The 21,904-nt window shown below is 39.9% G+C and overlaps 1 protein-coding gene across 6 annotated transcripts in view; it reads right to left on the bottom strand.

The window, feature by feature from the left end:
- inpp4b (inositol polyphosphate-4-phosphatase type II B) overlaps positions 1–21,904 on the bottom strand; it is a 136,814-nt gene that overhangs the window by 63,413 nt on the left and 51,497 nt on the right. For 5 of the 6 annotated variants that reach the window (XM_061057476.1, XM_061057483.1, XM_061057491.1 and 2 more), the window contains 2 exons: positions 21,661–21,740; positions 1,348–1,459 (listed from right to left, as the gene is read on the bottom strand). In XM_061057476.1, coding sequence (XP_060913459.1) covers positions 1,348–1,459; positions 21,661–21,740 — 192 coding nt within the window. The remainder of the gene's footprint in view (positions 1–1,347; positions 1,460–21,660; positions 21,741–21,904) is intronic. The other variant, XM_061057507.1, reaches the window with a different exon arrangement.

Here is a 21,904-nt window from a genome sequence, read left to right as displayed (position 1 = left end):
ATTGTAATGCTAGGCAGTGGGCAGCATGTGTGCTAAGGCTCTTTGATGACTAAAATATGCAAAGAGATCAGATCAAAGGTGACTGGAGTCTCTTTCTTGTTTCACATGACTGTTTTTGCACAGTCAGAGGCATATTCATGACAGAGCACGATCAAACAAGTGCCTCCTACACCCCCACAGACACACACACACACAATGTATGCTGGAGAAAGACACACATGCACACAATGAAGGTAAATTGAACAAGAACTTTATGTCTTGTGAGTCTGGAGTGTCAAGTGAGCCTCCCCTCATCTTCTGCAACAGAAACAACACACAAATGGGGAAATGTGCTGTGACAACACACGCACACAAGCACACACGCGCGCGCGCGAACAAACACGCACACACAGGGCAACATGTTCATCAAGGCGACATGGGCAGATTGTCAGTGACACTTTGGAGCCTACCAGGGAACCTCCCTGCACCAGCAACAGAGGCGGGCAGAAGCAAAAGTCAGTCAGCCATGCAGAAGCCCTTGGTCAATTATATAAGACAGTGATTCATGCACACACAAATACACACATGCACACAACACTTCAAATCAAAAGCAGGCAAGGACTTCAACTCCCCCCCCCGTTGCCTTGCAGAGCTGTGCTGCAGTGGGAGAAAACCAGAATGTTCCCTTTTACAGATCAGAAACATCATTAAAGCCCCTACTTTACTTTTTAATACCCTGAGTCTGCCTCCACAGCATACATTCATTTGACAAATGCTCAACAAGTCAGGCTCCAAACGGAAAAGTACAGAAAATAAAGTGAAATCAGAGTACATACAACTTCATTTTTGGTGTGCCGGCAACCCATTTGGATGACACAATCTTCATTTTTACCATCAAACTCTGAAGGAAAAAAAAACAAAACTTTCCTTCGTCTTTCTCTCCCGTGATTCTGTGAGTCTGTGAGTCACTTCAGAGCTGAGTTAAGCGGTATGTATTGTATGAGATTAGAGAGGAGAAGTGGGGGTGTGGTTCCATGTAAGCCCCGTTCAGGTAGTATCATCCACTGGGTCATTTAAAGAAAGGTTACAGGTCTGGCTACACAATCCAGACTCAATTGATTATAAGTCTGAATGCTAATGAGAGCCGTCCCTCTTTAATCTTTCCTCTATATGAAAGAGAGACAACGCAAATGTGCTCAGGGAAGCAGACACTACACTCACACACATCCCTTAAATCCCTATTAGGGTTTACTGAAGTTTATTTAATCTCATTGGAGGACTTGAGCACTGCCAGTCTAATCCTAGCATTAGCGCTAGGCATTTGAAGCGCGGAGGCTCCTGCTTTGTCTCGTCCTCTTGCAGCCTTACTTTCTGTGATTGTATGTCGGTGGTGATGTGGTCTACGTCAACCTCCTCCATCTCTCCCATCTTCAGACGACTCACCACCACTGTTCCCGCTGTGCACACACCATCAGATGACCTAAAGGGAGACAGGGAAATAGATACAGAGTGTTAGCTACTTCATATAATCTGCTGGATAAAAGTCTGTTCTGCTCTCTCCCTTCCATGAGCCTGAAAAATATTCATCTCTGTGTTTGCACCCCCCCAAACTCATCTTAATAAGCTTATTTCCTGCCTTATTTCCAGACTTGAACGGGTTGTGAAATCATAAAGCTGTTCGGATAAAAAAAAGTGGAATCAGGAGGTGAAAGCTTGCACTTTGGGGACTTCTTTTTCTAACAGATTTTGCAGAAGAGTTAGCTTGCTGAATAAAGCAGAGCTGGCTCCGGAGTAAGGTTGATGGGGGTGTTCAAACGGCCATCTAATAACCTAGACTATATGTCCCGACAGACGAGAAAATTGATACTCGAGTTTTCCTATATCAGGGAGCCCGGCCAATCACTTTCCCAATCATGGAGCTATGATTAAGGAGCTGATAGAAAATCCATAGTATTGGCAGCAGGACAGATGCTAGCAAATGAAGAAAAATGGTCCCTGGGCAGCACGCAAGCAAGATGATCACCTTAACAGACCCATCCCTAATGTGCTCAGTTCCACTCCAGCTCAAGAAAAAATTGGATGTTGTGTGCCAAGCGAATGGTCCAGGGAGACATGGGGTGAGGTGGGGGGGGGGGGGGGGGGGGGGGGGGGCGCACACCCCTGACAGAGGAGGAGAAAACAAAAGGATGGTGATAGAAGCAGAAAGGATGCTTTCAAGGCCAATCCATCTTGGTCAGACACACGGGAGGAAATCTAATCACACCCAGGAGAAAAGAGCAAAGGAAAAGAAGTAGATGAGGAGAGGTAGGCAGGATTGTTAGGTACTAGAGAAGATGAGGATTTGGGGGGTGGGAAAAAGTGTCTCTGCACTGGGACATTGGGAGTGTCAGTTAGCACTTAATGTCTTACAGCAGTCCCAGAGCAGAGAAAATAACATTGGTTGCTTTATAAATCTAATCATTGTCCCTTGCCAGACACCTGTCTCAGTGTTTACTCATCTTTCTGCAACCCCCCCCCCCCCCCCCCTGTCCCTCTAACCATCTCTCTCTCTCTCTCTCTCTCTCTCTCTCTCTGAGGCACGTTAACAGAAAGTCACCCTGACTTTGAACAAACAGCGTGTACTGACAGTGGCCCGCACATAATCGAGGAAATGGAGATTAACATGCATCCCGTTCAGCAACAGTCCTCCCTGGGCAAACCTTCAGGGTTACAGTGGCCCTCTACTCTTTAGATTGCTCTGCCTCAATCCACTAATGAAACTCTCCTTTTAAACAGGCCGAGGAGACATTGTTAGAATCGCTTTACAATTGATTGATGCCTCTGAGAGATGTATTGTATTCTTTTGTTTTTTGTATTTGCAACTCAGCACCTGTTCAAATACAATCTTTAATGGTGTGTGAGGAATGGAACTGATGAGCAGCTCAGTGTGTGATTGGGTTAAGTGTAAGCATCCCATTGCTTGGTTACATGATGCACTCTGCCACAATCAAGCAGGGAAAGGGGCAGAAGTCTTACTTTTTGCCATTTAATGCAGACCTGTCTTTCATTTCACACTTTGACTGACCTCCAATTAACTTTTAAAGGTTCTAGTGAGATCTGTGGATGAATAAGATGCCCATTTCCCCTCCCTCATCCCGCCCTCCTACCAACCCTCTCTCTCTTTTTCCGTCTGTTTGAGCTGGCATGGAAACAAATCCGCAGACTACTCTTTGCCTGTGAGCCCATCTTTTTTTTTTTTCAAAATGGAATTGGCTCAGGATCCATTGCATGACAACACTTAATAACACGTATGTCGTGTTACAGTGACAAAAATAATGTGGCTAAAAATGTTCGCTGTGTTTGGCACAATTCATAGAACAATTAGTTATCATGTAAGTGCCTTACATTAACAGCTATTTTCTATTTATTATTATTCATTTGCACATTTTTAAAGTGGATGTATGGGCCTTTTATATTACAGTGAGTACTTATACACAAGTGTCTATAAATCATCTGAATAAGAGAAAAGTCTTCTGCTGAGTTTAAAATCTTACATATACTTCCTCTGAATAATAACATTATGAATCACATCTTTATTGGTGCAGTTAAAGAGTATCAGAGCATATTATTCAACATGATCCTGAAATGAAATGTCATGGTTGAGTTTGAATTTGTCTGTTTCCGTAACACTTGCAGTACGAAGATCAACTTTATTAACAAATTAGACCGACGCGTTTCAGCATGTGGCCTCTAATTTGTTCATAGAAAGTTGATCTTTGTACTACAAGTGTTGCTGGAGCATTTTGACCTCTTCTAAGCCTTTCACGCTTCATGCACCTTGTTAGTTGGTGAAGTTGTGCCAGAAGATCCTCTACTTCTTCAGATGTTCAGTTAAGTTTATTTCCTTACTGAAATGCTGATGTATCATGTCTACTTGGTTTTGAATGCTCTATATGAGGGTGAATGTATTCTTAGGTTACAATACAAAGCTGGAGAACTTAATCCAATTAAAAATGATCATGCTGTCTGTTCAATATATATATATGCCAAATAGTCTAATTAATCTAAAGTGACAGTCTTTGTGAACATTGTGAGAGTTTTCTGTGACAACAGTGACTTCAGAACAGTTTGTGGTCCAGAGAAGTCAGACATCTCTAACAATGAGGAAAAGCGTTTCAATAAAATAACAGATATCGACCCTAGACAGACCCTGCGGGAAAATGTCTAGACCAAGTCATAATATCTTAAAGCTAGAAAGCTAAATTATTTTTCTTGTTTGAGTGGTTTGAGAAAATATGTTCAATACCCAGTGGTCTTTGTTGGTTGTATTTTTCTATTTCTGAGACAGACAGGCAGTACTCAAGAGTTTTTCTTTTTTAGTTTTGTCTGTATGTCAGTAATACTTATGATTTTTTATTATGTACTGACCTTGGAAAGGATAAGACAGTAGAAAGGAAAATTTACAGGTAAGTAGAGGAGAATAAGAGGCCAATAGATTCCCTTTTTTTCTCATACCTGAAGAACCAAAACATAAACAAGGGGGGCGCTCGTCACATGTACGGAGGCTATGGTTCAAATCTGACCTGTGGCTCCTTTCCCACATGTATTTCCCAACTCTCTCTCAAATCCCACTTCTTTTTAAAATAGGTTATCTGAATTTTAACTAATTTATAAGTTGATACAACTCATCAAAAAAACTTTAAAGCTGCAACACTTGTGTTTCTCAGTGGGAGTCTCAGAGGGAAACACCTGCAAGGCCAAATAATGGAGCAAAAGCCATAGGCTTTTCTACTCACAAGGGCTTTTTCTTCAACTGCAGGAAGCTAAAAAATACACAGCAGGACCTGGTCAAACTTTTCTATGACTCTTGCTCTGGAATTTTCCAACAGGAGATTTGTTTTAGGAGTCCTTCAGGGCACCTTAAATCTGTGCAGTGCCTGTGGAATGGGATTGGACAGAGAAAACTAATTGCCAGGATCCTACACAGGCAACAAGAACGCTATAGCCTTGAAGTGCAGTAGTGGAAGTGTAGATGGGATTCTTGACCTATATAAAGCTGGACTGTTGGGCTAAATATAGCGCTGGCTAGTTTTCACTGAGGACAGATGTTGGGACATAAGGCTGTGAAAATGGGGAATGCCAGCTTCAGGATTGATAATCGGGGTCTTGATTTTAGCTGGGGATGAATGACATTATCATGTGACTCAGCTGTAATTGCATTTCTCGCAACAGGAAGACTGACTCAATCAATAAGAATACACTGCCGGCATTGTTCATAGGGCTGGCTGGAATTACCAAGGGGCTCTATACTGAGCACACACTCTGCTGCTTGTCTGGACTACTTGAAGTATATTTCCAAAGAGAAAAACTGCCCCCATTTCCTTTTGACGAAAGAGATCTCCGTGAAAAATATTTAGTTTATTCATTCGGAATCTAAAACAAATGCAAAGAGTTTTGTAGAAATCTATATGGTACTGACATTTAGCACATTTTGAAGCATTGACATGCTAAGGACTTTTTTTATGCTTAAAACTCTTCAACCAAAACAAGCGGATCTATCCAGAATACATCAGTGGGATCAATCTCCACCACATCCAAATTCAGGCAATGTGAAAAAATCTGTTGGTGTGTTGCAATACATCTGTAATAAGCAGAAGAGGAGCTATGTCAGGGCAAGATGCAAACTCGCACAAGATTTGTGAGTTTTAACGCATCCTATTTGTTCCAGTTCCATCACACAAACTGCTGTATTCTTGCATGAACAGAACTGTCTCCACACTGCATTTACTTCTATGTTAGTGCTTAGCCAGTGTCAGAAACAGTCCAGGATGAGCTGTTTTCACAGAAGGAGCAAGGTGGAAAAAGAAATATACCCAGAGTAGAGGATTTTTTTTCTCTCAAGAACTTCTATTTATGCAGCCCAGGACTCTGAACAAGGATCATCATGTTTGTTATGTGCAATATCTGTGCAGCAAGTCAGATGTGAAAAGTGTTGAGAAAACCAATGTGGCACAAAAGAAAAAAAGTGAGACACACTGAGAGAATCTTTTGTGTTTCACAAAAACACATGATACAACTTCAAAGAGAAATCCAAATGTAACTTTACAGAGAAATAAGAGAGAAAGAAAAACACATTGTTCCCTATACAACATTTTATAGTGTATATTGTATATTCATACCGTACAGAAGTGAGCAGCAGCTTCTGTACTGAATGTCAAGCTCTGAATAACTGCAGTGATGCAATTTTTGGCTTCAGGATTTACTTAGGCACCAAAAGCCATAAAATCTTCAAGTTTAAATTATACAAGACGTTTTGTAGCACATTTGTATTGGTCATAGCAGAACAAGACTTTGGTCTCAATAGAATCCGACACCTCTGTGTCTGGATGTAGCTCAGGTTAGAATTGGTGAGGAAAACATTGTCACTTCAACTACTTGTTGTGTTTAACAGGGGCCTGAAGAGACCAAAAAGCATTGCAGGAAATGTTACAAAATGTCACAGTATAAACAGTGGTGTGGGTGCAGGCTGTGTGCACTGTAGGCTCTTATGAGACTGGAAAAAGGGGCTGATTTAATATTTTGAGTTGAAATCGTTGAGGTTGTCTAGGATTCCATTTTAGCAAATAAATCATGAATGTCACTGAAGTTTAAAGAGCCCATATTATGCCCTTTTTGGGGTTCATATATTTAATCTATGTACCTACTTTTGTACGTTCACAATAGCTAAAGTCTGAAAAAAATGTCTGTTTTCATGTACTGCTCCTCCTTGCTCCCTCTGCGCTCTGAGTCCGTCAGCTACGCTCTGCTGAGCCCCCACTGTTAGACCCCACGTGGGCCAAGCCTGCTCTGATTTCAACATGAGCTGCAGGGCTTGCCAAAACGAGCCAATGGGCTTAGATCAGTGATCTCACACTGACAATGACGCCGCACTGACACATTTTTATCGAGGGGGGCTAGAACGGAGCGTTACATGCAGCTAATGCTACAGCTAACAGGAGGACGTAGGAGAAGCTTTGTTTCCGCAGACTTTGAATTTTTGCACATAGATGTGCCTAAACATGCACAGGACACTTGGAAAACACACTAAAGGGCATATAAAACCAGAAAAAGCATAATATGGGACCTTTAACAAAACAATCTTTTTGCATACATTTTTTGTTCAATATTTTCCTAACAACCTCTCTTCAGAAAGTCAGACATTTACTTTCTAACTTAAGCATCATGTTAAAAAACGTCCCTGTGAAATTGATGGTAAATGGGATGCTTTGAGATTTTCTTCTCTTCCAACCTCTCAAAGCGCTCTTATTCACATTATTCACACACTCATTCATACTTTGATGGCAGAGGATGGAATGTAAAATGCCCATCAATATTAACTAACCCCATTCATACACATTCATACACAGCTGGCTATGCCACTCGGAATCAATTTGGGGTTCAGTGTCTTGCCCGAGGACACCTCGACATGTAGGCTGCTGGAGCTGGGACTGAACCGCAAACCTTTTCTATTGAGGGACGACTGACTCTACCACTGAACCATAACTGCCATTGATCTGTCAGTATTTATTTCAGAGTGGTGAAATAATAAACATTTATCGTTTTAATTTATCATTCAGCAACTGTTGCTCTATTGTAGCTACTCTACGTAAAGGGACTCAATCATATGATTCATTTATATGAAGAGGCTGCTTGTTTGTCAGACGTGCAACTCAACTTCAACTGAAATATTATCAAAATTTCAAAGTGGAAAACTTCAGATTCAGACGCTGTACATTTTATTCAATAGGTAAACGTAAAATATTTGATAAAACAGCTTTATCAGCTGGTCCTTCATATTATGACCAACCAAATGGAATCTTCTCTTTTTTTGTCCACTGGTAGGAAACCTTTTGATCAATGTAACTTGCAGCTTTTAAGGTGCAAAATTATTAAAGTCATGTGGCCAAGTATGCTCTGTAAATTGGATAAGGCCAAGCCATAAGTGTCAATAATAAGTGAAAACGTAATTATGTTCTTTCAGTCTTCACCTCACCCTACCAACACATAAACTCACACTTATATACACACATAACGTTGTGTGGTTTCACTGCTCTGGGCTACATTAAACAGTCCAGTTCTGTCACTGCAGCATAATTAGATGTCAAGCCCTTTTTTAAATACACATAAAATAAAATTATTCAGTTAATATGAGTGATCAAAATGTGCACGAGTTCTTAACTTTTTGCATACATTTGCCATAAAGATGGCTGGCATTGGTTCAGTGTGAAGCCACTGAAACAGCTAAGTGCAGATCAATGACAATTGAATAAGCGTGGGCAGAGATGATGTTAGAGTAGGAGAGGGCATGTGATACAGGACCAAAGAGCGTTCTGTATGCCCTGATGATGAACTTCATCACCATTGACTCAATAAACACTACATTACAACACTTAAATGGTAGGGGGTCTAAAAAAAAGCTAACAAGTCACGCTGTAAAACATGAAAAAAATCCCAAAAATGGATCTCACTCATTCATCAGTTTCTAAAAAACCAAAGAGGAAATCACAGTCTGCTTCATGTGTAATGACTCAGAAACAGAGGGAGAGTAGATGCCCCCACGGTGAGCCACTAAGGCGTCATAATTATTTCTCAACAAACTGTAAAAGAGCTGACAAAACACAGTCTCTTTTCATTTCTGTCAACAGATGCTTTTTTGTCCTGTAATTACTCTTTAAAAAGGAGGCAACCAGCAGTATCCAGACTGCCACTGATTGTGAAAAGCAAGCACTTACTGTAGGAAAGCGAGGTAAGTCTTCGTGTTGTGAATGGACTTGGTGGTTAAAATTGTGTTTTTTTAATCAGAGGAATTACTCCTATTCGCTTCCCTGTTGAGAATTGGATGTGAAGATTGAGGGTACTTCTCATGTCAGCCAAATATGAAACCAGGAGAAAGAGCTGGACTGACTGCTGTCAAAGGCAACACAATGAGCACACCAGAAAATCTAAAGCACACTTAGCATTAGCAATTAGCATGTTATGTCTTGTTTATTTAATATGTACTAAAAAAGAAATTAATTTATGGATGTTGGCTGTTTTATGTTTTTTTTGTTTCTGTGGAAGACTTCTCCTTAACTGGATGCAGTGATGTTGCAGAGTCCCTGCAAAGAAACTACTTGTCTTCAAGCTATGCTGAGCGAAGCCACGTATGCCAACTACTAGCTACAATTTTGGTGGTAAAAGATAGAAGGACACAAAGATGTGGCATGTGATTGTTATGAGACTGAAGCCTGGAAAGCTGCAGCTGTATTTTGTCATCTATGTCTGGGTCCTGAGAGACAGAACAGAATGTAGCCATAAGGAATAGCAGCTTTCCTGAGGAATGGCAGGCCTCCTCAGGGGAGGAAGCACGAAAAGAATTTCTCCAAAACAACACTCAGTGTACGTGCTTCACAGGGACAAGGAGTGTGTATGTGCGAGTGAGGTACAGCAAAGCAGATGGAAAGTAAGAGCTACTGTTGTAAGATATTGTGATGCAGTAGGTGGCTCATGCCTCAAAGCAAAGGAGTTTGTGGCTAAATATATGACTTTGGTAAAAGCCTTTCACAAAGTATCACAGCAGCCAATCAGTCCAAAAAGTGTACCAAGTAGCATAAGTACACACATTTCCTTTGGAGATTCCCTTATTTCAAAAAGATAGATAGTACTAAATCATTTATCTCATTAATTTAAAGTGGCAGAAAAAATCTAATCATATATATACACTGTATATATCATCCTGAACATACAAATGAAATAATAAAATATGTATAAATCAGAGCAGCAGAAAGTATGATGATGACATATAAAATAACCTCTCTCAGCGTCCCCGACTATGACTGACGTCCAGCACCCCTGGAACAAAGCCTCAAATCAAACCTTTAGTTGGAATAGTTCAGAAATCCTTCAACCTGTGAGATCAAGAATGAGCAATTACACTTAAGAAAAAGGGAAAAGCAGTTGAAAAGCTCGACAAAATGAACTCCACTCACTGGGCAAGTATAATGCAACTGAAAGCTCAGGAAAAATGCTGGCAAGTGAGTGAACCCTGAGTAGGAATTGTTTTGTTACACTTTTGATTCACGAGGCAAGATTTCATTTTTACTCTTGATTTTTTTCTCTTTGGTATCATTTTAAAATCACATTTAGAACTGATGTTTTATTGGCAGATCAAACATGGAGCCAATAATAGTTATGACTTTGATTCAGTAAGTAAGTCAGATCAAAGAGACCAACTCAGCTGAGACAGCTGGTGGCACAGTGAATGGATCACTACTGTAAGTAGTCATCCACCCACCAGTACACCCACTATGCTGAGACAGTACAGTTTATAGCGTCTTATAAAGCTTCTGAAAAAGACGTCTGAAAAGGTGTTATGAAAGCTTCACCTACACATAATGGAAGAAAATAATTCATGAAAGGCAAAGAATTCACTCAAAATATGTGCAGCATCCAGATACAGCGCTTGGCATTCAGTGAGTCTGAGGCTAAGTCTTACTTGAAGAGTCGAAATCGCTTATAAAACACAAGAAGAAAAGCTCAAGCAAACGTCTGCTACAAAACCGAGCATTCCAAATCAGGTTATGGCTTGAGAAAAGAACTCCCTTTTACCTTGCTCATGAATGAAGGAGCTGTAAGAGCTGTGCTGATAAAGGCCATTGGTATAGACAAGCTAGAGTTAGAACAAGTAGTTACAATTCAGCATGGGCTCCTTCTCAGAGTGTTTAAAAGATGCAGGGATTGGGCTCTGCAAAATTCTTGAAAAATGTAACACGGAGCGATGCTGGAATGGGATTTTAATGCAAATAGTTGAGCGTATGTTCACTTTTAAAATAATAGAATATCTGTGCTTCCAAAAAGACCATTTATTTTTCCTGTTGAGCTGTTTTTTTTTTCCCTCTCACCATCTTTCTAAAAAAAGGAACTGAATAAGTGCAACCTAGGGACAGAAAAGGGTTTAACAAAGATGCAATGTGCTGGGCTGAGGCAACCGAGTCAATATTTGAGCTCGACCACAAACAAAAAGTGAAAACATAAAGGCTATTTAACCTCCTGTGGTGTCTTTCCTGTAGGTCCTGTTTGTTCATAACAATGTCCGAAACAACATAATCCTGCACCAACCCGTAAATACACAGTTTACTCCACACAGTTTAACATTATGAGTCAAGATGAGCTACTTTTTTTCCTTAGGAGGATACATGTCACAATGGATATTCAGCATGCACTATCAGGCAAACACGGGCCTTTAGATGCTAATTGTTCTTGCCTGTTGAGATGCTCCAAATAGCAATGATCTGGTGAATGAAGAGATCTCCTTTGGTTTGTGAAATCTGACACCAAAACAAATACCGCAACAAAGCTTTGCCTTTCTTCCTTTTCAAACCTGAATGGATGTATGCATTTGAACATTTTCAGATTGACCTAAAATGTAAAATTAATATCACAGACTGCTGTATTCTTTTATGTAACCAGTGTTTGGATAGGCCTATTAGTGTGTGTACGTGTCTGTGCACTATGTTATATGCCTCAACCACCTTCAGGGACACTGGGGGTCCCCAGTAAAAGTGAAAAGTTTAGGGACCCTTGATCTAGCTGAAGGTTTTCAGTTATAAACATTAGAAAGTCAATATTTTCTGCCAAATGAGTTAAACAAATCAATGTTAGAGAGTTTTTAAAGGCACTAATGAGACAATAGCTCACATCAAAGCCCTTGCATTTGCATTATGTTTGGTACTGTTGAAAATCATAAATGGTATCCATTACCCACCACCGCTTGGTCCATACAGAGGCGAAGGGCAAACAGTTAGCTGAGTGTCCCTGTTTTTTTTTCTCCAAAATTATAAGTTAATGGTTAAAATGGTTAAATGAGTAAGTGAAATCCAGAGTTAATGACACTGCTAACACATCAGAGGGGATGTCTGAATCTTTGCTGTGAAATATACCCGCATTATCATGTATTGCTACAGTATAGGTACCGCCAAAGATGAAAACACTTAAATCTACAAAATTTTTCTTCAAACTATTTACAATTCTAACTTTGAGGCCTGCCCAAAAATATGGTGCAACTACACAGGTGATTTTAATACATTTATAAGACTTCTTCACAGTACTGTGTGGGAGTTTTTAAGATTGACTTGGACTGACATCACTCTCCCTTCACCGTTAGCTTTATTACAAAGAAATTACACATTAATCTATTACTACTTATTAGTACATGGGGTTAAGTTTCATCAGTAACCAAACAACATGCACATACATCTTGAGGTGTATCTCAGACATATAATAAACCAGAATAAGTGAAAACACTTATGTCAGAGTTCGGAGACTTTATGAGGAGGCTTGTCCTACTCAGCAAAATAATGTAACAAACTATTTTTACTTGTGAAAGATCAGTTGAATGCAAAACATGGAAGAAAAAAAAACTAAGATTGGCCAAAAAATTTGGCTTGGAGAGCTTTATATCTCACATGCCTATTTTCTAAAAGCATAAAAAACATACACTGGTCTAATGCACACGCTGTATATGCTGGACTTTGTGGAAGGCATGCTGAACATTTCTGTGCATGTTTGCAACTCTAACTTTTATGTGTCCATCACATCAGTGGATTTGAAAATAAATGCATCCCCAAATTAGAGGCGACATAAAAAATGAAAGGGTTTGCAGATTTTTTACTTCACAGAGATGAGACGAATCAAAAGCTACAAGACGAGCATTTCATGCATCATCACTGGAGTGTGTTTGGAGTGCATGTTGGAATGTCTGTATATATTTTTTTGTATTGTCTTTAACAGATACAATGTGCACTATTTGTAAGAGGTAACACATGGACACACCCTGCAAGAAGCATACACATTTGAATATTTAAACCCATAGTATGCCTTCAAATAGAGACAGCATTGCATTATTGAGGTGCAAGATATTAAACAGCCACCCAGACAGGATATTATGCATGACCTCTGCTTCTATGGTGCACACATTGTAGTTGGAGGAAAATAAAAAGATTGCTTTGCTCTGTTACATTGCCCTGGCGGGGTGCTTTAATGATGGAACATAACAATTTAATCTGAGAGTACAAATAGAGCATGGCATAAAAACAAACAGAAACCTACGAAAGATTACTTTACACACCTACTCTCGCCCTCCATTTATTCCATCTTAATCATCTCCCTCTGATCCCTTAGTGAGCTCTGCCCCTAGCATGCCTTGGCACCACTTCAGGATGGTTTTATTAAATCTCCCTCTCCTATCCTTGGCTCAGAACACATCGCATGTTTCCATCTCTTCCACCTATATGTGTTATGTTGCAAAGAGATGAGCCATAGGAGGGACTCGAAGAATGAATGGCCTCAACTAATAATTTTCACTGTATTACTAACTTTGCTTAATATGGATGTTAGGATATCATCTCAAGTTATCCTTGATGTGCCTACTCAGTTTAGACGACTTGCAATTACTCGTGGCAGGTAATTAAGGGAACATGTCAATGGAATGTTTTATTTTTGTGTCCCTCATTTGTTCCCTCTATTTCATTTCGATACCATGGTGCAGAATTGGCCAAGTTACTTATTGAGCCCATGAGCCCTAAAGCCTGGGGGAGCTCACAGATTATGCAGAAGAACTGTGCAGTAAAGAAACATTTTTTGTGTGTTGAAGGAGTAAAATGAGGAGGCCATATGTGCATTTATTTCTGCACAACTGAGTGCATCCCCCTCTTTTACATTTATTGCGGTATGTGCGTTTCTGTGTGTTTGTATTACCATATATAATGTACACTGTTGGGGATGCAACAATTCTCAATATGAAATTGAACTGTTTGGTACGGCATCCATGGTTAAATATTTGCTTGTGAACTGCGGTATTTTGCATTCAACTAGCTGGCACTGAATTTCTCTCTAAATTGGCTCCGTTTGTGTGTGCCTGAGTCCATGCGCCGGGTTAAGGAAACTCCTCCCTGCTAGTTAATATCCAATCACTATGTGCTAAGTTGGACGGACAACACTGGTGTCAGATAACACACATTACTTTTACATGGCGAGGGGTGAGGAGCGATAACAGTATGAGAAAGCACCGCCGTCTTTCAGATCAGTGGTGTGGGGACATTTCCGTTTCAGCGTCGAGTGTAATGACAAGGAAGAGACAACGGTAAACAAAGAAAAGACTATCTGTTAACATTTTTTACACGTGCCTTTCATGCAACTCTAGAATGCAAAGATACTTGTATTTATTTTGGAGTGCATTGACTTAAAATGTGTTTCTTTAAAAAACACATTTTCAGTTCTCACATGTCCATTAGGGTGGAGAGAACCATTTAAATTTAAGTTGTGAAGGATGACTGTCTTCCTATTGTACACCAGGTGTACATGTCACCACTAAAACGCTGCCTTCTTTCACTGAGACTATACTGTACACCATACACCAGTAATGTGTATACACAGTGAAGTTGTTTTGCTTAAAAGTAAAATAAAGAAACAGTTTGCTTGCTGTTCCTGTAAAATGTGCCGAACACTGTTAAGAATGGAAGAAGCTACCGAAAAACAACAACAGTCCAACAGCCTGGTCCGCCAGAACTGAACCAAAAACCCTTAACAAAATAAAAAAGGTTTCTGTGCATAGTTATTCTTATGTGTGTGTACAGTATGTCCTTGCATGCACTCAATATGTTATGAGTGTAAATCCATTTCACCTGCATTTTATCCTCCCACACACACACACACACACACACACTCTTGATAGAGCACCCCAATGTGCAGACTACAGATAAAACGTTCCCCGACAGCCAAACACTCAAATGCCCTTTAGTCTTTCCAGAGTGATTCAGTGCACATGTTTTTCTATTCCTTGTGACGCTGATAAAATTAGGCCATCATAAAAAGGAACAACTTTACCTTTAAGAAATATCTTCTTTTTTATTTGATTTATTTTTTCCAACAAAATATTCACCTGGTTTAAAATGAGCAGCAAATGACTAAGAGGTTAAACATGGTGGCATATGTGGTAATGGGTATTTGTGTCACAAGGGAGGGAAGAAAAACAACATTTATGAGCCAGGCTGTTATTAATATATGTATATTTGGCACACATTGTCTGGCATTTTGATATTTTGCTGGTGAAATACAGAGTTCAATCATTTAGAATTTCCATAGAACATGAAGAAATCCCCAACTAAACACACTGCAAAGTTCAGCTTTTTGTCCCTTACCTCAACAAAAAAGGGCTAACCCTAAACCCTTTGACCCCAAATACCACCCCCATGTAAGGGGGGGGCGCCATATAATGGTAGGGGAAACACTGTGAGTACACACAAACCCTTACACACAGCCAGTTATGTAGTTAATCTTAAGGCAAGCTAGGATAACATCAGTCACGGGATGCAGTGTAAGGGAGGGTTAGCGTTCTGTGATTAAGTATGACAATTTGGGACAGGTTGATAGTGAGGACTCTTGGGTGGTGAAATAGTGGCATCATGATATCAGACTCAACAGTTACTGGTGGAACAGTAGAGAGAGGATCTTTACACATAGGAGTGGATGAATAAGCCATCAAGCCAGGAAGCAGAGCCACTGGTCTGAGATAATGTTGCCTGTCATGGTAAATCTCTGACACACACATGTGCACGCAGGGATGCGCACACACAGGCTGACACAGGCACACAAATTCATATCAACATCACATCTCAAACTGTGCTGCAGAACTGGGTCAATGTGTGACTCTCTTACTGAGTGTACAAAGTTTTTGAGATAACAAGGAGCACAAAATGGAACTACATTGTGTGAGACTGAGAGGGCTTGAAATTGAACACAAAGGTTTCAGGAGGGCTGAAAATACAAGAGGAAAACCAGGGGAGTGCCACTAATTTGGAAAACATCGGCTTTTACATTTATTCTTTATGTGCATCAATATACACTTCGGTATAGGTTGCATTCACATATTAGTCCAACTCATTGTCCCATTAAGACAACAACATTTTCTTCTCTGCAAGGATGAAGGAGGCTCACCTCCCTTTCTGGAGATAATAATCTTTTCTCCCATGTGTATACACAGCATGCATTATTGAGAGGCCTCTGCAGCGCTGACATCCTTCCAGCTCCTGTAGCACACTGGTTGTGCTGCTCGTCCCGGTCCCTATTTAAACTATGCTAGATTTAGAATGTGCGTGCCTGCAAAACAAGCCAAACTCCACACTGAAGGGAGAAACAGGTACAACCCCTCTCAAGTAATTCAGTCCCAAAAATGTCAACAGAGCTTGCAAAGAGGTTGGGGGAAAACCAGCAAATGTGCACAAATGGGCTTCTCACTTAAGGTTGAGGTAAGGTGCAACAAAATACACAACAAATGACAATTCATTGATCAATCTGAAATCCAAAAAACACTTACATCACTTGTTACATTGCTACAAACAGATCTTATACATAAATACAAACCTTGCACCATTATGTCAGTACATATTCTGAACTGTATGCACTTATGTTTGAAACCCACCAAGTCTTTTGATAGTAGTTAGCTTTTGCAATGCAAAGAAAACGCCTCTGACTTAGTATGGCTTTATGATGCATCGCCTGGCCAAGATATGTGAGCATTTCTAAGGTACAGTAGCTCCTTCATTCTGTGTGAGTAATGGCCATGAGGGAATCAGGCAAAGAGTCCAAGTCCATATAACACACAACCAGAGAGAGATTTACTACAGGCTGTGAGTAGGTACCAGGGCAAAGGCAGCGTGGAGGTCACTGTTCACAGTCCTATTTGTGACAGACATTCAGTGTGAAGGAGGGTTAACGGTGAGTGCAGGTATAAAGAGTATGTCTTTCATCATTAATGAAAAAAAAAAAAGAGGATGAAGGGTAAATCCACTTGGTGCTAACCTGAATCAAAGATTACATGAAATGAGACAAGTGTCTTGTAGTGTAGTAGTACAAAGGCGTTTCTATTCATTTGCTTGTAAAAAGTGACTTAAGTAGAATACTTGGGCCTAAGCAGGGATGTTGTTTGCATTCAACAATTTAAAGGTGGTATTATTAGTAAGTACAAAGAGTTTAAGGCTCAATAAGAGGTTATTCAGAAATACCCTACGGATTTGTGTAGGTCCACAATGAGTAAGTGTAACTGACCTGTTGAGTAAAAAAAGTGTTTCTAACATTTGTGCATTAGGAATCAACCTATCTCTATTTGAAAATATTTGGTATTTTATTGTCCTGTTTTGGTTTAACTTTCTATTTTTACTGCATACAGCACCTGGAGCTGCTCTGAATGTTGCTCTATAAACTTGCCAAGTGATTTTAGATACTGAAATTCACATCTTCTTAACCCCCCTTGAGGTATTTTAAAAACTTGACTGACTGGGTTTATTCTCTTGACATTGTGTCCAACAAAATCAAGCAACTACTTTTCTTTTCTGACAAATGTACTATTCACTACTAGCCAAGCTCCAAATGAAATGGTTAGTGACTTAGTTTTCATCATAACCAAGCACTCATGATTTATGTCAGATATTTCTTTGTTAATTGAGCCCCAAAACAGAGCAAAAAGGGAAGCAAATATTGGACATTTATTTCTGGACTGAAACACAACCCTCAATGCTTATCTTTCTAACCTAACTGAATAATGAGATGGTCAAGTTGATATGTTCTATACAGCTTGTTCTTCTCTATCTCTATGTGGACATAAAACATGAACACCGCCAATAAATCCCTAAACATACAGTAGAATCCAGAAACGTACAAGCTCATCGCTGCATTTTAAACATTGGAAGCGTTGCAGCTCTCAAGTCTCAAGCAAGTAACAACCAAGTTGAAACAAGCGCACTGTTGCGAAAATGTTGTATCCGAGTTCTTTGAGGCATAACCTGAGGCAGGAGAACACTGGGGACAAAAAGGCTGTGATGCAAGTATTTCTTCAAAACAAACGCAAAGCACACAGGCGGAGTGATGCAGACATACACACAGCATACCGATAAGAATATTTTCAATATCATGAAAGCATCTCTAAAACCTGAACTCAGATGATGCAGTGACCTTTGCTGTTAACTGAGTTGCTCTTAGATTCCAAGTACGTATTTATGTTGTGACTCAACACACGGATACTTTCCAAAAAGTAATTATACATTCCTTCTCTTTTAATTGTGTTTGCAATTCTTTTCGTTACTTACAAATTCGAGAAGAGTTTCTCCTTTAAATAAGACATTTAACATGTAGCTTCTTTCAGGAAAACTTGGGTTGACCGTTTGTTATTCAAACAAATCATTAAAAATTCCCTTTAAGTCAGATTTTTGCTCTTGATTAATAAAGGTCCAGACTTCAAAGAAACCTTTAAGTGTTGTAAGTTTGTGTCCATGTTTTATACATGCACGCTTGTCTGAGCTGCTTCTGTTTGCTATGCCGGCGAGTGTGAGCAGCTCAGGTTGCTTTTTGAAGGAAAGGTAGGATTCTCTCATCATCATTTCAATGGCTGCTGCCTGGTGCATTGTGCGAGAGAGACAGATCTGCACATAGGTCTTACTTCATGCATCCACCACACCTTAATCATCCGACGTGACACTGTCAGGAACCTTCAAAAAAGTGACGCAAATCAAAGTCTTTGTGCCGTACAGAAAACAATAACAGTTCGTGACCAACATTCCAACCAAGCACACATCAAAGCCAGCATGAGGCTTGAGAGAGGACCGGTAATGCAGAGGATATTTATGGGAATAAGGGATGAGCTCTGAGGTGGACGGCCCTATAGCAGGCTGAACTTTACTGAAGGGACCAAAGTCAAAGCAAAAGTCACATACACACACAGGCACTGGTCAAATACCAATTTCCTCTCTACATATGCTCAGCACCAATGTAAATCCAGAGCTTATGCAGAGAAGTTGGTCAAAGTCATATTGGTTTTGAGATTCACTGAAGGGAATCAATCCCTGCCTTGCTGAGATAAAGTAGTTCCACGTTCCCTCTGCTGAGCGAAGTCGACTCAAATTAACAGACTTTCTGCAACAACTCACCAGGAGGAGATTAAACATTGTATTAAAACGAAGCATCTCTTCCTTAACGTGCAGAATGAAGTGTATGTCGGAGCTGCAGCATGGGCGCTGCTTGGGCAGCAGAACTAATTTGAATTGTGAATCATATAGGCTCATCCACAGGTCAAACAGCCCCCAATGAATCAAGCATCCCCATGAAAAAGCTGCTCATCTTTGAAATGTTTCCTCACTGGATGAATCAACAAGCAAACAGCATATCGAATCAAGACAGTTTTCTCGGTGTGTCTGCACGTGTTACACATGCATCACCGGCGGTGCAGTGTAACACATCATGTCTGTTTGTGTTGAGAAGATTTGAAATATGGAGCCTGACATTGTTAAGCATAGTGCGGTTTCCTCCCATTGATTCTGTCATAAGTGAATCATCTTCAGTAAATATTTACACGTTGAGTAGCTTTGCCAAATTTTGTGTAACAATAAAAAAACACAGGAGCAGGGGTTCCCTTTCTGCCGGTGGTACAGGAGCTGACAGAAGTGAAGATATTTTTTTATCTTTAGCTTATTTAGTGAGACACCTACAAGGTCCAACTACCCATTAAATTACAAGGACAAAATCAGCTACTGGAGTCAAATCTGAACACAAAAAAAGTTTTGCAAGAATGTTTTTCTGCTTTTCCATCACTACAAACTTTCCATTTTATCTTAATATCATTTTAGGAGTCGTGACACCCCCTGCTAAGAATCACTGCAACATTAAACATAGGACTTTAATATGTCAAAGTTGAGAGTGCTAGAGTAACAGTGAGACAGACAACGACAGCAAAAGCAACGTCTGAATAGTGAAGTCGCTGCTGATATTTCACAACAGAGATTCTTCCCCCTTGTTATTAAAGAGCCTTGTGGCAGAATTGTAAGTATCATGTAGGGACTTCATGTTATCCTCAGGAATAATATAAAAAAATATATATATATATATATCACACTACCAAACAACAAAATGAACCAGAAACACAACACTGCAGTTTGACTACAAGGGACTAAAATGACATGTCTGCGCTTTTCAACGCCTGCATAAAGTAGTGCATGTGCACACACACAAATATATGCAAACACACAGTGGGGGGGCTGTAATCTCTCTTCTTCTCACTGCAGCTCGTATAGTGAATCGCGCAAGATACAATTATACGCAGTGACCTGGGATCACCTACAGGAAATGAAAAAGCATAACAAAAGGGAGTAGAAAAAGAAGAAAAGAGAGAGAGAAAGAGAGAGAGACGGGGTTGCCAGAGGGGAATATTTTGAGCATGAAGGAAGAAGGAAATTCAGCTTGACAATACCAACATGAGAGGCAGAGACAAATTTCTGTTCAACAGTTTACAGGTGGAGGAAAAACATCCTGGCTTTTTGGATCACATGCAGTAAGACATTGTGCATTTTTAATTGAACTCTGACTGCTGCAGACACAAGGAAGAGGTGTGGAGCAAGGTGGGTATGGTATTTCTGCAAACATCCAAAGGCCCTTGCAAATTTCGCTGTGCATAGCATACGCAGCCTACACAGAACAGACTACTGTGTTCTTTCCCAGGAACCTTGTCTGCATAGAAATATGCCTCACCGTCACTATTTCCACTGTCGTGTTTGCAAGACAGTCAGTTTCTCGGTTCAGATTGCTAGGTGTGATCGCTTAGCCTAGTAATCATTTTGAAGATTCAGCCAAGATCAGCCAAGATTATTCAGTGATATCTCTGCAGTCTGAAAACGGCAACATACAAGATGATGAAATATGAAAAAATGTGTTCCTCTATTGAGAAACACTGAATGATTCAGCTTAAAATGCAGCAGTTACAGCAGGCCAGCAAGTTCAAAAGTTACCTTGTTGTTTGAATTGAACCCTGCTTTTATTTTGAAGTGAAGTAAGGCAGATCGAAGGGGCGACATTGGAAAAATAAGCTTGTTACGGATACAAAACCAAATAAAAACAGGAAGCTTATCCATGGTGCGCCTAAAGGAGCGACGTCCTTAATAAATCTCTATTTACGGCTGACAACCTTTATATATATATATATATATATATATATGGGGCTATATGGATAGATGGATCGATGGAGTCATACGTCCACTCTGTGTAAGTAAAGCCAAAACATTCCCAAAGTTAGCTTTTTTCTAATGTGTCAACAAAGATCACGTAACAGCCTGAATGTGCTAAATTTAGGACACATCAGTATTGACCTTTATACAGCAGGCTTACATAGGGATACTTTTAAAAGCTTTCTTTTTTTCATTTGTTCTCTATAATGTTGAATATTTGTCTCCAGGTGTATCCTAAACTAGAATAAAAATGCCCTAAAATAAGAACATTTTCAGCTTATGATTTATTTGACACACAGTGTGTCTTTTCATTTTATTAATTTAACTAGAGAAGACAGCTATTCCCACCCCCATTTACCATAGAAACCAACAAAAAAGATCAGAGTGTTATATATTCCCACAAGCTAACACAACATCTCTAGAACAAACAACGCTGGCAGCTACCGCAATCTTACTGAGGCTGCTGTTGCAACATCTGTGAGGAGGTTCCTTTTCCCAACTCATCTCAGTTTGATGTTTGAGTGGTTCTGTCAGCTGTTGTGTTAAGAGGCAAAATTCTGGTACTCTCAAGTCCCAATTTTATTTAGCCTGGAGGAGCACAGAGAGCAATGAACTGAGTGTGACAGGAACATGTTCTTACCTGAGACTCAAGGTCAGTCGTTCATCTTTGGCCCTCAGCAGATCACTGACTGAAAACGTGGCACTACCCAAGAAGTTGCTCTGCAGAAACAAATGGAAAAACAAAAAAAGAACAGTAGATTACTATAGGGCAAAAGACAATTTTCAATAGGGGTGATATGAAGAATTAAGTGTGAGACTCTGAGCTCTGAGATCTAAGAAAGCAAAAAAATGTGTGATCTTGTTGACACTATGCACAGAGACCT

The sequence above is a fragment of the Labrus mixtus genome, chromosome 2, assembly GCF_963584025.1.
Source record: "Labrus mixtus chromosome 2, fLabMix1.1, whole genome shotgun sequence".
Classification (NCBI taxonomy): domain Eukaryota; kingdom Metazoa; phylum Chordata; class Actinopteri; order Labriformes; family Labridae; genus Labrus; species Labrus mixtus.
Note: the sequence above shows the minus strand (reverse complement) of the source record. Positions and strands in the feature narration are given on the sequence as shown.